At 38.8% G+C, this 17,181-nt stretch overlaps 1 protein-coding gene across 7 annotated transcripts in view; it reads right to left on the bottom strand.

Moving 5' to 3' along the window:
* Nucleotides 1-1,858: 1,858 nt before the first annotated feature.
* The window catches only part of Trpc4 (transient receptor potential cation channel subfamily C member 4), a 165,324-nt gene continuing 150,001 nt past the window's right edge, over nucleotides 1,859-17,181 (bottom strand). For 2 of the 7 annotated variants that reach the window (XM_028763575.1, XM_028763580.1), the window contains exons 10-12: nucleotides 4,829-4,870; nucleotides 4,632-4,721; nucleotides 1,859-2,888 (exon numbers count right to left, since the gene is read on the bottom strand). In XM_028763575.1, coding sequence (XP_028619408.1) covers nucleotides 2,175-2,888; nucleotides 4,632-4,721; nucleotides 4,829-4,870 — 846 coding nt within the window. In that variant the 3' untranslated portion in view covers nucleotides 1,859-2,174. The remainder of the gene's footprint in view (nucleotides 2,889-4,631; nucleotides 4,722-4,828; nucleotides 4,871-17,181) is intronic. The other 5 variants (XM_028763574.1, XM_028763579.1, XM_028763576.1 and 2 more) reach the window with 4 other exon arrangements.

Raw genomic sequence — 17,181 nt, 5'->3', positions numbered from 1 at the left:
AAGAGAAGGGAAGAGAAGAGAAGAGAAGAGAAGAGAAGAGAAGAGAAGAGAAGAGAAGAGAAGAGAAGAGAAGAGAAGAGAAGAAAACAGAAAGGTGTTGTTGGTTTTATTACCTTTGGTGTTGTTTGAAGGGCAGAGAGGATTTGGAATCAATTCTGATAAAACATGTAGAATGATTATATAAAGGGTCATTATTTTAAAAACACCTAAGAGGCAAGATCTATTGATTAAAAAAATTTCCAACATTAAAAATAAGTCTGCAGGGTTTATATTACTGAGTAATTGGAATGTTTTGGTAGAACTCTGTGTGCTAAGACACTGGATATGAAGGTGTACTTGAAGTATTACCCACATCCACTAGGTTAGTGTTTCTCTAAATGCCTGTAGCATGCTCTTGAATTGTAAGAGAAAGCAGATTTAGGGGTAAATGCTCAAAGTCCTGGCTTTTCTGATACTTGAAGTCCAGAACTGAGATTCCACGCTGTATACTGCTTTGTCTTTTAATGCCTGTGATGTGATTTGATTTAAAGACTTTAATTTTGTGCATGATTCTTTCTTTACAAGAATGGACATGACTTTATGGAACTTTACCTAACTTATTGTCAAAATAAACAAATTGAAACCCTTCTATGTAGACATTGTTCTTCTGATGTTTATATTTGGGGAGGTGTGGTGAAGGGGATGGTCCCCAAGGGTATGCAAAAGCTCCATCACAAACCTTCAGTTATAAATTGACTCAGTTTCCTCATTTGTACCTGAGTTGAAATGGCAGCTCTTTAAATGTCTCCATTTGTATTGCACACACAGAAGAATGGCTGACCTTGTTACTGCTGCCATTTCTTCCTGTTGGTCACATTATACAGTTCTGATCCATACTAAACTACATGGCTTCTGTAGTCAACAGACACAAATTTTAAAGTAAAACAGACTCAACAATTTTCATTGTTTTGAAGTAATGCTAACAGCACATGGCGAGGAATCTTTCTAGGATGGCTTGAAAGAAATGCATTTAATTAATTTAAACTGTAAGAGATCGTCAATGTCATTTTTTAGAATATGTGTAAATATTTTCCTTTCAAAAGTCTAGAAAGTGAATGAAATTTAAGGAAAAGTATCTCATAAATGACAAAATAGACGGGAATTTAAAACTTTCCATTAGGAAACATATACTAAGCACTGTATCGATTCCACTGATAAAGTTTTCTGAGATATATTAGTTTTAAAGAAATGAATTCCCATCACTCAGGGAAGCAAGAGCTGTTCATTCCTCACCTAAGTGACAGCGAGTCTTCAGAGCATCAGAAAATAACTTGCTTGTATTTAGATTCTGGATGTGCATGTTACCTAAGTACTTAAACAATAGGAACTCGTTACCATTTTATTCCTGAGAACTTTGCAATGAGCTGGCTTTCCAGAATGTGGATGAAGGGTCATATTTATCCTGGTAAGTAGTTAAGTCTGATGCTCACAAGGGGTGTGAATTTGATGACAAAATGCCAACATAAATTGTCAATTATCAAGACAAAGCTTTCTTTCCACAATTAAAAGTATAGCCTATAAAATCTTCACACTGTTTCAGACATATTATTTTTTTTTGTAATAGAAGGTTGGAATGGAGTCCTATGGGTATATGGTTTTCTATTTAATAATTGTGTCTGGTAATTATTTACATGTCCAGAAGTAGTAACTTGGTAATGGTTGCTTATTAAATTATTACGTTAAAGATGGATGGAAGTCTTTAGTGAGCAATCACCTCTAGCAAGTCCCCCCCCCCAGTTATGAAAATTTCTAATGTTTATTATTTCGACATACACTGTTTTGCATATAAAAATATCTATTGTAGGAGTCACTTACCACATGAAATCAATTGCATTGGTTTTAATTGAAAAAGAGCTAAAAATTGTCTGTGGGTTATTGTAACAGTACAAGGATAAAAGGTGTGTTTATTTAACAGAAACACTTATAAAATAAATCGTGAAAGCAAAAGCAGGCTACAAAAGAGGAGGGTTCATGTTGCCTCTGCTTTGTTCAAACATATTACAGGTTAATATGCCACAACAGATAAACATCAGAGAGTGTAAATGAGCATTTGATAATGGGATTTCAAACATTTTGCCTGCCCAGTGCACTAAGGAAAATATGTATAGGTATGGTAAACATTCCTTCTCCAAGTGTCACAATCTTGTGGTCACATAATCTTCGTGGGCAGCTGTGTCCGTGGGGCTTAGATCATAGTCTATGCTTGAGTCCTCCTCCTGGGCGTGTTTCTCCTTTGGTATAATAGGGACGGTGTCTTCCACCACCACCTTCTCCGACTTGAAGGAGGAGCACACTCTCTTGCCTACCTGTAAACCCAAAGTGTCCGTATTCCTTTCTCTATGGTCTACTAGCACACACTGTTCATTGAGACCAGGAATGCTGCGGTCACCCCGAGAAGCTAATCCTTGGGATTCCAGTTGGATATTTCTCTCAAGTGCTCCTGCCGCCTGTTGACGAGTAATCTCTTCTGAAACAGAGAAGATTTGGTTTGCGTTTTGCTCAGCAGCATTTTGTTTTGACCGTCTATGAAATAACCCGAAGTTTTTGATATCAGCCACAAAATTCACTTTCCTCTGCTTCTCCCTGGGCGGCTCCTGCACCACCAGGGCAGAACCATTGCTTAGGTTATGTCTTTCGGAGGCAATGACTGCCGACCGCGGGTGGATCAGAGTGGTTAAATCAAAGAGGCTGAGATTCTTTCTCTTGTCCTTGCCATTACCTTCGCTATGGCTCTTCTCGTCGGAGTCCGTTGAACTCGCTGCGTTGGCTGACTGTATTGTAGAGAGCTTGCTTCCTCTGAGCAATCCCAGAACTTCGAAGCGGAAGCTAGAAATGTCTTGCTTTAGTTCCTGAATGAAATCCAAATGACACGTTAGGTGCTGACTTAATGGCAATATCATTTTCTGATGTCTTAGATCTGTCTGAAATGGTCCTGCACCTTTTGAAGACCCAGAGCTCTGTCCTGGGTTTCTACTTAGAATTTCAGGCTCTTTCTCTGATACCTGGTGTCATTAATTTCTCTACTGGCATTTTATATCCTAGAATGATGGTTATTCTTCACAGCTAACATGACGGAGCAGAGAGATCCCTAAAACACGCTTCTGGGTATATCATTGGTATTAGATAAAGACAAAAGGCCCACTCAATAGATTAATTTTAGTATGGATTTATAATATTATAGCGTTTGCGGGTAAGTAGGACCTACTGGGAGAATGGAAATCATGATGAACACGTCTATGAGCCCTTTCTACTCCCGGCAGCCATGATATGAACTGTTCCATCCTGCGCTCTCTGCCATATGGATCAATGCTTCTCAAACCGTGACCCAAAGAAATACTTTCTCTTTTGAGTTGCTTCTCTTTAGTATTTTGTGACAACAATGAGAAAAGCAGCTGCGACACAAAAAGAAATCTTCTAAGCGTGCCATAGAAAGAAACATAAGGGATTGTACTTTCTGTCACTGTTCAGTGGGTTGTCTATTTTCTTTGAAACAGTGGTTTCAACTATTTCCCCTCTGGAGTCTGCTTCTAACTGTCAAGCCACTTCATGGTCCTGAGGTCACATGTTTTAATGCAGTATTTTTTTTCTATGAAAAGGGATGTGCAAAGTAAAAATAACATGAACCTTACTTAGCCTTCCAAGAAACTGCCTCTGTTCTCAATACCTTCTGGGGGTACTGGCCTAAACCAACCATTGGGTCTAGAAGTCCTGGCTCTGATTCACGTGAGGCTCCTAGGTCCCTATATTTTTCCTATTTCATTGGGAAACCTTTTTCTTAGCCTCTCTCCTACCCTCAAGCCACACTGTCTTCCAGGACAAAGGGAAGCATTTAGCCTCATAATTGGGATTTATAGTTGCAGGAAAAAATATTGACAATATGTGCTGTCTGTTTGTCAGGTCCTCTCCTTGCTTACCTCACTGACTACTTAGCTGTTGTTTCTATAAAACTCTTTTATGCTTTTATTGTTTTGATTTCACCTGTAAAATCACATTAACCTGAAAGAATTCCTCCAAAATTTATAAACAGCCAGGTAAAATAAAAGAATCAATCTACATTTAATTTTAAACATACCATTTCCTGTGTTCACTTATTTCCTCTCACAAAACTTTAAAAATAGAAAATCCAGTTCGAAGACTAAGCTTGCAAGTTGCAGTTGATGAAAACCTTATATCCCTGCCCATGAGAGCTACAGAGACCAGGAAGTTTGTGCCGTTGGTAGTAGGCTGGTCAGTAAATGCTTCCAATGTAGACATCAGGCTGACATACAGATGAGAAGCTCACCAGGCACAGCAGGGATTCGGGGCATGGATCAGAATGCTATCAGGGACTAGAGGCTTCCTTGCCACTAAGTTAAGCCCCCTTGACAGTATGGATTAAGTATGTTTCAAAGCAATTTGGGAAATTTCTCTACTTTGCTGTTGTTTTTCTGTTTGTCTGTCTGTCTGTCCTCTCCCTAAGTTTCATGGAAGTTTAATTTAAAACACAGGAGGCATGGCATGGATGTCTGCTAGAACACATAAGGCTAGGTTTGTAAACCTGGCCTTAAAGGCTGCCTCCGCATGCTGCCTCCGTGGTGAAGGTGAAACATTACCTTGACATTCTCCTCCGTCAAGCCTTCTTCGGTTTTTGCCTCTCTTATCATGGCTGCCACGTACCGCTTCACCAGGTTCCTCATCACCTCCTGAATGACAAGATTGACATTCAGTGCATGGGTTCACGTTCTGTCCAGAGTCAGATCTGCATTTCATTTGAACAGACATTTCAGGAACAAATGCAAGCACTACTTACTTGATATTGGTGGTGTCTTCTCAAGTTATCAGCAGCACGACGCTGAAAAGGAAAGGACATTCCCCTGTGGTTATATAGATACATTATTATCCTCAAAGTTGCTGCTTTTGCAGATAAGGATGTTCTTGTTGTCTTTTATCATCAAAGTGGGGCCAACGAGTCACAGTCACAGAGAGGCTTCACATGCATCCAAAGAATCAATGAACAAAAATGAAAAAGTACAAGTCTACAATGTATAGGACTCTTAAAGCAGAGTAAATTAACAGTGCTAGAAGTGGGGTTCTGAGATAGGCTGCAGGGCCTTGGGAGAATGAGCTAATCATACTGGATACACACCCCACAGCCCTAGAAATTACTGCAGGGCAGAGACAGGAAATGACCAGGGAAGGAAATAGAAAATGGAATTAGTGTTTTCTCATAAATATCAACACAGAAGAATATAGAAATCAGTCATTGTAAATAGTAATACACAATCTGAAATTTTGGAGGGCACTGAAAGGGCTTCCTGTTTTAATTAGATGAGATTTAATAAAGTCAGTGAATGAAGAGCTAATCAGCCATAGTACTAGTTAAGCCTTTGATTTTTAAAGTAGTGAGTGTGATTTTCAGCGACCTTTCACCTTGTGGTTTTGGAGATGGAACCCAGGGAAGCCAGGGTGTGACTGAGTCCTCCCATTGAGTCACACCCACCAAGCTCCCCACTCTGTTACCTCTTGGAAGAGCAAAGGTGGGTCTGCACACTATATCAGCTTCTTTGTACAGAATGGAGAAAGGATGGTTGATGGCGGACAAAGCCCATTAAGAACTGAGTTAAACAACAAATGAGATTAAAATTTTATATTTTCACCTTTTGTGAGTATTCTAAAAGCATTAATAAAAACCTGTCTATGGTGACTTCACATAATGCATTTTAATAAGCAGCAGCATTGATTCTTAAGAAAGAACACTGAAAAGAGTCAATCTAAGTAAAAACATTTCTGTAATAAAGGAATTAATTTGGTATATTTTGAGAAGCTAAGGGAATAATCGTTCTTGGTTTCTAAGAAGGCTTTTGATCTTATTCCCTAGTAAATATTTAACCATAGGCTGATAAGATAGAATTTTAGAAAGAGCAGCTGTGATCAGCGTTCACTACACGGGAACTGAGTTCTCTCTATGATTAAGGTATTTGCCAACAAAAAAACCTAGAAAATTAGACCATCTTGAAGAGTGTAGCATGGAAGTTTTACAGCTGGGCCACCAGATGGGGGTGGTGTCTGCCTCCTGATGAGACAAAACTCAAGATAAACTCCAAGAGAAAAAGCATTTCCAGGAAGAAACAGTGGCCTTACCAGATCCTGTGGCAGCATTACTTAAAATAAGTACTAATTAAGTTGTATGTATGTATGTATGTATGTATGTATGTATGTATATATGTATGTATCTTTAACACTCACTAAAAATATTCCATATCAATAAATGACTTCCAAGATACTTTAAGCATATAGACCCTTAATATAGAACCAATTCAGTTGGTCTACCTTCGCTTGTTTTAGAATCTTTTTAAATTCAGTAAGATAATGTCAAAAGAAGTTGGAGGTCATAGTTGAGCTTGACTGAGCATAACGCTAAGATTAGGGTTGATAGACCCAGAGTTATAAACAAGGGTACCATGGTGTATTTAAACAATAAAATGGGCACAGGTTTTTTTTTTCAAGTTCTAGAACCTTCCCTAACATCCATAGTCAACGTTTTTAATTCAAATATGAAAGAGAATAAAAAAGCATAGCTTAAAGTGAACCATAATATATTTGGCTTGAGAAAGAAATAAACAAATACAAAAAGCTTGTCAGAGGGAAAAAAAAGGCATAGGGAAAGCTTACTCAACTAACTGGGGGGTTATATTCTGCAGGTTAGCTTTAAGGTTTACTTAAGGCCATTTACTTTGTGTCTACTGATTATCTTCACCGTCTCTTTGGTAGATACGTAACACCTTTTAGCCTTGGGATATTATATCAGCTGTTTAATGTCAATATCCCTGCTAGAGATGAGATAACCACCTTCCCAAAGAAAGAGTCAATCTGGACCAACACACTTACCTAGTGATGGGCATGAAGGTCGCACTCCTCATCCTACCTATGCCCTTCCCTAGTGACTTTGCATAGATACTTGTTTTAGTCTCTGGTTTTGCTAATCTGTCTCTGTTGTCTGCATTTGAAGTGGGCAGTGGTAGTTCAATATTAAGGACATGAGCTAAGTTTAGATGTGGATAAAGCTGATTATACCCCAGAGGGACTAAGTCGAGCAGTGAAAATAAACTTTTTGGGATATTAAATAAGAGATATGATTCATAGCATCTGTCACTGGCATTAGCTTTCTTCATCTTTCCGCTTCTTCACTTATTAACTAGTGAGTGATTGTCACAAATTAAACATATTTCTCTATCCTCAAACTTCAACAATTGACCAATCTCTGGATTACTTCTGGGGAAACATAATTTGAGCGCATTTGCCTCTCTTTGAGTGACTTTTATGTACTGTGTGCTTATCAGAGTACTTTGTTAAGATAGATCATTAGATGCTGATACCCTAGAAGTGAAGAGAAGCAGGAATGGGCAATTGACTTGTAAGTGATACAGCTAGGGACAAGAATGGTCAAACTCAGAAGTCAACCATTTATTGCAGGAATCCAGGATCTTTATGGGTAGCTCTGCATGACGCTAATCTGGAACAATCTCTGCAGTTTTCTTTTGTCTCTGTACAAGAACTATTGGCTTGTACAGCCACTTTAAACTACACCATTAGGTGACCACGTGTTCATATGGACAATATTTTTTCAGAGGCAAGCAGAATCCTGTGAATAGTAAGCTGAATATGCACACTTGAATGGCTTGTCCTCTGTAAGGTGATGGAGTGAGTAAGACACAGATGATGAAAAAGACATCATTAAACATGGTGGTGAAGATTGTGTGTTCTGTGAACATGGGGAAGGAAGAGGTAATATTGTTCAGAGGTGAGAATGTAACCAGAAGTGGAGTTTCCAACTGAACACGAGGCAACAGGATTTTGACAAGTCAAGATAGACAAGTATTACTGAGAGAAAAAGTATTTATTGGGGAAGTTAGTCTGGGCTCTTCATGAGAAACCTCTGATGGCACAGTACAGTCAGTGGTCCTTAGCACCTGAATCTTTAATTAACCAAGTACCATGGGAAGGAAGTATGACTTCTTTGATAGTAGTCTGGCATCAGATAGTATAGGTTTTTGTAGCTTCTAGCCATGCACAGATCCTTGGCATTTTTGTTCTGGGAGCTCTATCACTCAGTGTGTAGCTTTAGACGGTGCCTGTGTCTGCAATGGCTGGAATCTTAGAAAGCCCTTATAGCCTCAGCCTACATACAACTATAGTAAGCTGTAGACTTTTTTTCTTTAAAACTCAGGTATGGCTGGGCGGTGGTGGCGCATGCCTTTAATCCCAGCATTTGGGAGGCAGAAGCAGGCGGATTTCTGAGTTCGAGGCCAGCCTGGTCTACAGAGTGAGTTCCAGGACAGCCAGGACTACACAGAGAAACCCTGTCTCGAGAAAAAAAAAAAAACAAACCTCAGGCATGTTATGTGAATATGTTTTTGTTTTAATCCCAGGTGTGGGATAAGAGGCTGCTTCCCAGCAGGGGATTATTATTTGCCTCATGTACTAGCATGATTTTGCCACCTGCAGATGGTTTAATTTTGGAGACTCTGTAAAGGAAGAGCCACTAGAGAGCCTGGGTTACTGCGGCTCCCCCTGCTGCTCCTGCTTGCTGTTGTTGAGGTTTGACAGTGTTCTTGAGGCAAACAAGAAAAAAGAGATATCCTTAGAACAGATATTGAACTAGCCTCAAGAAGAACAACATCCTTAATCAGCAGGAACTAGTCCATTTTGTTGCTGAAAGAGGTATCACCCCTTCCCCCCTCTAAACTTCCTCTCCTACCTAGTGTTGGGGGAGGGGGTTGGAAGGGATTAGGGTGAAATAGATTTGGAAGGGAAGGAGAGGTATAAGAACCTAATAAAATAGCTTTAAAAAAATAACACCACCAACAAGTTCACATTCCAAGGTACTAGGGGCTTGGGATTTGTAACTTAAACATTGGAAGGAGAGGGCGGTAATTAAACTCATGTATATATACCCTTTGCAACACACATAGTAAATTGTTGCCAACTAGTGATATCTTTAAATGTCTTCTATGAGACCTACCTCAATTATACTTGCGATATTTGCGATACCTTGTTATTGGATAAAGATCTACTGACTTTCAAGGATCTTCTACTATCGTAGAGTAGAGAATGCATCGTTATTGTCACCGGAACAAACCAAAACTTGAATTGACTGAGGTGTGTTTATAACAATAATGTAATCAGGTTATTTAATTTAAAAGCATTAAGTGAATGAGGATAATCAGATTTCTGTGAAGCTTTTGCAGTGTTGAGAGTTGCATTTTGTAGCTTTTATTTTTAATTAGATTGGTTGTCAACTCTGCCTGACATTAAAATGGGCCAAGATGAAAGACTTAATTTAGCTTGAGTCTAGGGAGAGTATTTTGGAAGACATGCACATGGTGGCGTCGTTCTCTTTGTCAGTTATACATATGTCAATAATCCACGTGTAGTTGGATTGTATGTGGAATGTTCTCTGGTAGGATGGCATTCAGGACAGGGGCTGAAGGTATACCCATATGCCATATTAGCATAAGCAGGTTTCACCTGATGTGTTAGGATTAACTGTGGCATTTGAATCATAGAATTAATGGGAAGAAAATGAAGTAGTGAGAAGCCTCAACTGTGCAAGGGAAGCTGTTTCAACAGCTGCACTGGCTCTCTGGGAGCTGAAAGAGAGGTTTGCAACAGGAGAAAGGCTCCAGGAATGCACTGTGACATTTGCTAGCTTTTTAGCTTCTATTCTTTCCAGGTCTACCATGTGAAATGTCAGGCTTTTTGCAAAAGCTGATCCCCTGCAGTCAACGTTCAGGGTCATTTTCTTTCATTTCCACTCTGGTTTCTGTCTGTCACTAAGTTCCAGGCCCATGAATTATGCCTTTTAGTCTTTCCTCTGCTCAGTGAATCCTATTAAGGATGCAACCTGCTGTGTTCTTCAGAACTGTAAAAAAAAAAAAAAAAAAAAAACCGGCAAGGGGCCAATGCAGGATGAAGTCCTTACTCCAGAAATTGCAGTTTGACCCTGCTTGAGATGAATTTACTTAGTGTCCTCTAGAAGACACTTCAGCACGCAGTTGTAAATTTCTCTTCATAAGCACACGTTCTAAAAGTATGAAATAAAGATGCAGGATTCCTAGATACCATCATGTCAGACCAAGTGATCAGGGCCTCATTCCTGAAGTTCCAAGAGTACCAAGCATGTCCCATGCCACCTCCCATTTGAGCAAGCAAATTGAAATGTATAAAAATGAAATCTGTCAAACACAATAGTCAACTGCACTCTTTTATGGAGTCCTCTTGGTTTACACGAAGGAAACAATGGATAATTCACTTTTGAAGCTGCCTCTGGAAAGTCACAATACTTCAAGGAAGCTGTAGCTTCTCTGTCACAAGTGTTAAAATACAGAGGATGAATTACAGATTGCTCAAAATTCCCAAACTTTCTTACAGAAATTCCAACCGCTGAGTGTCATAATTTTAGACACCTTTTGAAATATAAGTGTATTCAGCTGACATATACATATACACACACATATCGCATCCATACTCATATATATATATATGTATATATATATATATATATATATATATATATATATATGTATGTATATATGTATATCTCCACACACTACCCTATTCCAAACACCAGAGCATGTGCCCTTGATAGTGTACAATGAGAATGACATGTACCATGTGTTCCTATGATGTTCTTACCTTAATTCTGTCAGATGAGAAAATATCCTTGGTGTGAGATCTCAACTAACTACACGTAAACATGTAAATAGCTATTTTATGAAGAAAAAGAAAAGAAAAAAGAAAAAACAAAGCAAGTTGAATAAACGGTTCCCAGCAAATCTTACCGCAGCAAGTCAGGGTTTTCATGAATGACTGCTGTCCTTTCTGTAAGACCAACAGTCAAGCCCACTGAGAGTGGTGAAGCCTGAACTGTACATTTTGACAAATTACCACTAAAGATGAAGTGCAAGCGTGGACTGCTGTCGTCTTTTACAACTGCTGGGGAGTTGGGAGGGGGGCAGCAAATTCACAGGTTCTAATTCTCTTGTCACTGACTTAATTAATTGGATTTCTGTGGCAACTGCTGAGTCTTTAATTGTTCATCTATATCCGGAGGCTGGCTGACACTGAATGACCCCAAGACTATGCTTCATGTTTTACTAGGCATAAAAGACAAGATCACACAGTGGAAAGTATAAAACTCAAGAAATGCCATCCTTTTATCAAAGATCGGTTAGTTAGGGAGTTGATACATTGCCCTATTAACTTAAGCATCCCAGTTACAAACCCACACTGTCTACAGCATTAAGAATGTTTCACTTTAATTAAATGCTTTGGGGGAGGCATTACCTTATCCTTCTTGGACTTTAATTAAATGTATTTAAACCGTTCCAACAATAAGCACAGAGGTTGATTTTTAGCTTATAAAGCTGAGATAGACCATAATGCTTTCTTTGAGTAGGAATTTCTCATTAAACTTTCAATCTAAGAAAAAATTCTAGATGATTCTGGTATAAGTTGTAGTCTGAGGACTAAAGCTTTAGTACCATTGAAAGCATTGACAAACACCTGATGAGGGACTATAGAGATGGCACCATGGTTAGGAGCACTGGCTGCTCTTGCAGAGGACCCAGGTTTGGTTTCTAGCACTCATGTAGTAACTCACAACCATCTACAACTCTGTTCCAGGGGATCCAACACATTCTTTTCACCCCCAAAAAATCACAGATATACAATAAAAATAAAAATATTTCTTAGGCTCATGATTTTTGATACTATGATTTGATTAATATACTCTCAGGAATTGACCTTTCAGTGAGATTTCATGATTACCTAGGGAAAGAATATCTGTCAATAGTGGGTGTACTTCCTTCATAAAGGTTTTGCTCAACAATAAAACGTTTCTTCATCATTTGTTTTTCTGTATAAAGTAATCAAGTGAAAGGTTGATTTACCTGAAAATGTCAATTATCCATCAGAGGAAGTCTGAGGTTAAGACACACATGAGTTAATGAGTTTTCAGGACTACTGAATCACTATTTCCAGGAAGCTTGAACAACAAGATGAGATCAGCAATAATGGCTCCTGGAGAGGGACCAGGGCAGTCACCCCCAAGAAGAGCTGTGGTTCTAGGCTCTTTCTGAGAATGTGTACTGAACAACCAGCAGTGTGAATTCACACAACTTATGTATGACAAGACTCTCTAAGTGAACTACAGTAGGAAGGTTAGAAAGAACACCTGGAAGATCGTAATCATCTCTGGCTGAAATGTGTATGATTGTCTTAGGTGGGAGACGTGTATTCTACAACACTGGGCTACCATCTTGGGCCTTTGGGATCCTGATGTTCACTTACCTCCTTTTAAGGGAACAATGGACATTGTTTGATTAATGTCTGTCTCATAACTGCCTAACTATGTAGCTTGGTTGTTTCTCCTTTCGTCACTAATGAGCACGTTAAAGACAGAATTTAACCTTCTTTTCATATCCATCACAGGTTTCATAGATGAATAACAGACTGAATTTTTTAAAAGTATGGAGTAAATTTACACGCTGCAGTTCAGGGCAGAATTCAAAACCACCTGTTCAAATCAGGGCTTTGAGATATAGTCGCCTGAGATCTCCAAAGGCCTCATAGAAAAATCAAAAGCTGAGTGTGAAGCACAGAAACCTGCTGTGCACTCCTCAGACTTTCCAGAGAGCAAGAGAGGGTGATGAAGAGACAAGTGCACTGAGAAACAAAAGACCTATTTGTTTCCCCCTGCTTCTGTCCCCAAGAAGCTTTGTCCCTAAGGAATCATGAGAAACTGGATAAAGTAAACAAGTTGTTTTCTAAAGAAAATGGTTGAACTGGCTGATCTCTAAGTTCCCTTTGAGGGAGTGATGAGAACATATTTTAAGGCTTGATTTGATTTTGCAAAGTTCATGTCACTGGTCTTCTGGTGTGGACTCTCTCTCTCTCTCTGTGTGTGTGTGTGTGTATAAACCTTTACCATCAAGTGTCAATGCAGCAAACTGTCACAGAGGTTAGTAAAAGTGAGTGACATCACAGCTGAGTAACAGCAATAGCAATGACTTTGTACCCCTTTTCCTCATTAACTCTTCTACAGTCTCACAACCATCTTTTTAAAAAATGAAACTACATGCATTTATTGTGTGTGTACATGTATATATCTGTGTGGACATACATGCCCTAGCATGTGTACAGAGGTCAGAGGATAACTTTTAGGAGTTGGCTCTTTCCTACTGTGTAGGTTCAGCTCTTCAGGCTTAGCAGGAAACACCACTGGGCCAGTTTCACAATAATCAGTTCATATTCTTTTTGTTTTGTACAGAAAAGCAAAATATACAAATAATATCACACACACACACACACACACACACACACTCGCACCACAACTAAGAGTTCACAAGTCAAACTATTATATCTTTAGAGAGTAGAAAAAGAACAAATTTTGAGTTTGGTTGGGACCCAAAGGTTACCCAAGACCCTTAAGGGAAGAAACTAAGATCTGTTTGGTGCTGCAAAGAAAGTAGAGGAGGCAGGTATGACTCAGAATATTTGGTTTGGCATAAATTCTCAAAGCACTAAAGCACACGCAATAAAAGATTAGAAAAATGTATATTGCAAAGGAAAAAATTAATAGTTTGTGGCCAATTAGCATAAATTGTCTTGCTGTGCATCAGATTGGAGCCAAGGACATAAATTTAAAATAGAGAATCAGAAGAATTTTGTGTTTTGAGAACAGTAATCTATAGTCAACATAACTCTGGAACTCGCATCATTTAAAGTCTCATTCTGAAAATGGAAATTGTTCCTTTAATAGATAACTGAATGTCATCTGTGGTCATGGATCTGTAAGCCATGCACCCAGACAGAACTAACCTTTTTCTGACTTCAGAAGCAAAACAGGGTTTGTGCTCCTTGGTGCTTAGAAGGGAAGAAGTCCAAATGAATTTCAAGACCTCCCTTGTATCTAAGAACTGGAGGTTCCATAGACTAAAAATTGTCAGTGAGGGACTTTAGAGATGGCTAGAGGCAGTTCTGAGAGTGGTCCTCCAGCCTTTGTGTGGATAGAACAGAAGGATGTAGTAGTAAGAGGGGAGTTAATTAAACTGGCACATTAAAACCCCATATTCCCCTTGCTTTTCCTAAAATTGAAATGTGAAAGACATTTTCCATGAGTTGACTCTCCTGTTTCAAAATCAAAACACTTATATGTTAAGTAACGTACTAAGCCATATTGACTAAAGTAACATAGTCATTGCTGTCTTTTCCTCTTGAAGATCCATTTTAAACAATCTTAGAAATTTAGTCAGGTGTGGTAGTGCAGCATTTTAATCCTAGCACTGAAGATGCAAAGGCAGGTGCATCTCTAAGAGTTCCAGGCTAGCCTGGGCTACATAATGTGACCCAGCCTCATTCTCATTGAAATACAGTAAATACAGTAAATAAATTTTGATCCAGAAAGTAGTAAGTTGAATGTCCACATCCCAGAAACCATTTATCATATACTTGATATACAATGTATGCACTGTTTGTATAGCATCTTGTGTATTACCACATACATTTTGTATTGGTAATTGTATTACCAATTAATGTATTGATTAGTTTGTTTAGCAGATGTTATTGTAATGTCTTTACTGATGTACTTTTCCCACAGATGCCTTCAAGAATGGGGCCCTACCTTTATACCTCAATCTACACCCCAAATTCTAGCTGAGCTACTGGCCTGTGCAACACATGCCTTTGCTACTTACTGATCCATGAAAGACTTTTTCTGTTCAATTCATCATTCTACAACATTTTAAAAATTATTTGAATTTAACACAGCTTAGGGGACAAATTAAACATTTGGAGTAAAAGAATTCTACTTCTTCTTACTATCACTGATAAAGATAGCAAGTTACTAAGAGATTTTCTATGCTATTTTCCTAATCTAGCTGTGATTTGTAAGGTCAAGTATATTCTCCAACTGTGATTCCTCAAGCTTAGAGGTCATAGTATATAGAAGCAAACAAAACCACCTCTTTTGAGCAGCGACTCTCCCCTACCAGTCAATTTCTCATTGGAATTAGAATTGATACTGGGTTGAAAGAACAATCCATGGCACTCTTTGTAGGAGAAAGCCTATAAAAGTTAATCATGAGCTGTGTGAGTATGTAGGCAAGAACAAGAGGGAAGACCTTTACCTACCAGTGCCAGTATCACAATCCAGGCCCTGTTTCTAGTTTTACAGCTTCTACACATTTTTCCTGGTAAGTTCCCACTAGATTAATCCTACCCATGCCATCTCCAGACTCCCAAGGCCACCTCAAGATATGCAGCTACCATATTGGCCCAAATGTGACACAGGCAAGACTCTCAGACTATACACATGAGAGAGAAAGAAATCCACATGCTTGGGTCACATAGCAAAACAAAACAATGGGAAAGGCCAAGACATGATGTCCCACCTGTCAACCAAACTCCTATAGAAATGGCTTCCAAGAAGACTGCATCTCCCTGACCTCAACCAAGGACTCTTATTAGAAATGGTCTGTAATGAGAATAACCTGGATGATCACAGATTTTAAAATAACAGAAGACACATATTTTAAAATAACACTCATAAACTTGAAAGAGATAAAGAAATTTAAAAAGACAAGAACAAACATTCCAATGAACTTAAAGAGAAGAGCAATAAATGCCTAAGTGATGTTCAAGAAAACATAGACATACAGTTGAATGAAATGACAAAGTCAATTTAGTATTTGAAAACTGAATTCTGTAAATAGACAGAAATATTAAGGAGAACTCAAGCTGAAAGGAAGCTGGAACTGAAAAACCACATTCAAAGCCTTTACTAGTACAATGGTCCAAATAGAAGCTATCAGAATACTAAGACCTGTGGTGGTTTGAGTAGTAATTGTCCCACACACTCATATATTTGCATGTGTGGCCTTTATGTATTAAGACAGAAGGTGGTAACAGGAACTAGAGTATTGCTGTAACCATGCTTGCTGTTGGTGAAATGGGGACTTTGGGATTTTAGATTAGGAAATCAGTTGAATGCTCTAAGCAGGGTTGATGTGCCATAGTAGCAGGAGTAGGGAAGACAGTGGTACTGAGAGCAGTGTAGGCAATAATGGCCCTAATCACAAGGCTTCAGAGAGAATATTAGTAAGTGACCTAGAGATTGTTCTTGTGATATTTTGGCAAGAAATGTAGCTCCATTTTGCCCTCTTCTAAAATGTCCGCCTGAGGCTGAATTGAAGAGTTTTGGATTAATGGCATTGGCAGAGGAGATTTCAAGACAGCCTAGTATGGTCTGTTTCTCATGATTATTAGTGTGGCCAGTCTTATGGAAATCTATAATGAAAAAAAGAACAAACTGGACAAGAAAAACTAAAAAATATGTACAGTTTGAGGGGAAAAGAATCACCACTAAGTATAATGGAGATAATTCCAGTTCTCAAGGAGATTAAAAAAAAGTTTAAAGCAAAGCCTGATCCTAAATGAAATAAAGTGGTTACCTCAGGGCAAGACCCCACACATGCTGCTTACAAGTTGTAAAAAGTAAAGGAAAACTTACCCTGTGAAGGAAACTACTGAAAACAGAATCTGGTAAAGTTGTACTTGAATGAGGGGGCCAAGTTCCAGCCCCAGAAAGCAGCAGAACTTTGCAGCTTTGGATACAAGAAAGGGATTTTGGAATCTCCCTTTTAGACTAAGGAAAGCCACTGAGCCTAAGTGTATGTCAGGAGTGTCCTTGCATAGAGGCCTCTCTTGTATGAAGCTGTGAAGGTGAATCCTGGATTTCATTGGAGATCCCAATATGCTGGAGATACAGAGCTGTGGAATACTTCCTGAGGAAAGCTATAGGCCAAGTGTGGAACCAGCCTAAGAGAGAACTTGTGTTGCCGTCAACAAAGCTGAAAGGAGTTGGAGATCTGGAAAGCATTTTGACATCAGACATGGAGATAGGGAGTTTGGAGTTTTCTGTGCTGCTTTTAGGTCTTTTTTTGGTCCAGTGTTACCTCACTATTCTCAATTTCCTCTCTTTTGGAAGAAGATTGCATATTCTGTGGCACTGTATATTGGAAGTATGTATATTGGAAATGGCTGGTTTCCCAATGGAAACTTTAAAAGTCAGAAGAGTCTGGAGCAGTGCACTTCAAGTTCTAA

This window comes from Grammomys surdaster, unplaced genomic scaffold, assembly GCF_004785775.1.
Source record: "Grammomys surdaster isolate TR1022 unplaced genomic scaffold, NIH_TR_1.0 139, whole genome shotgun sequence".
NCBI lineage: Eukaryota > Metazoa > Chordata > Mammalia > Rodentia > Muridae > Grammomys > Grammomys surdaster.
Note: the sequence above shows the minus strand (reverse complement) of the source record. Positions and strands in the feature narration are given on the sequence as shown.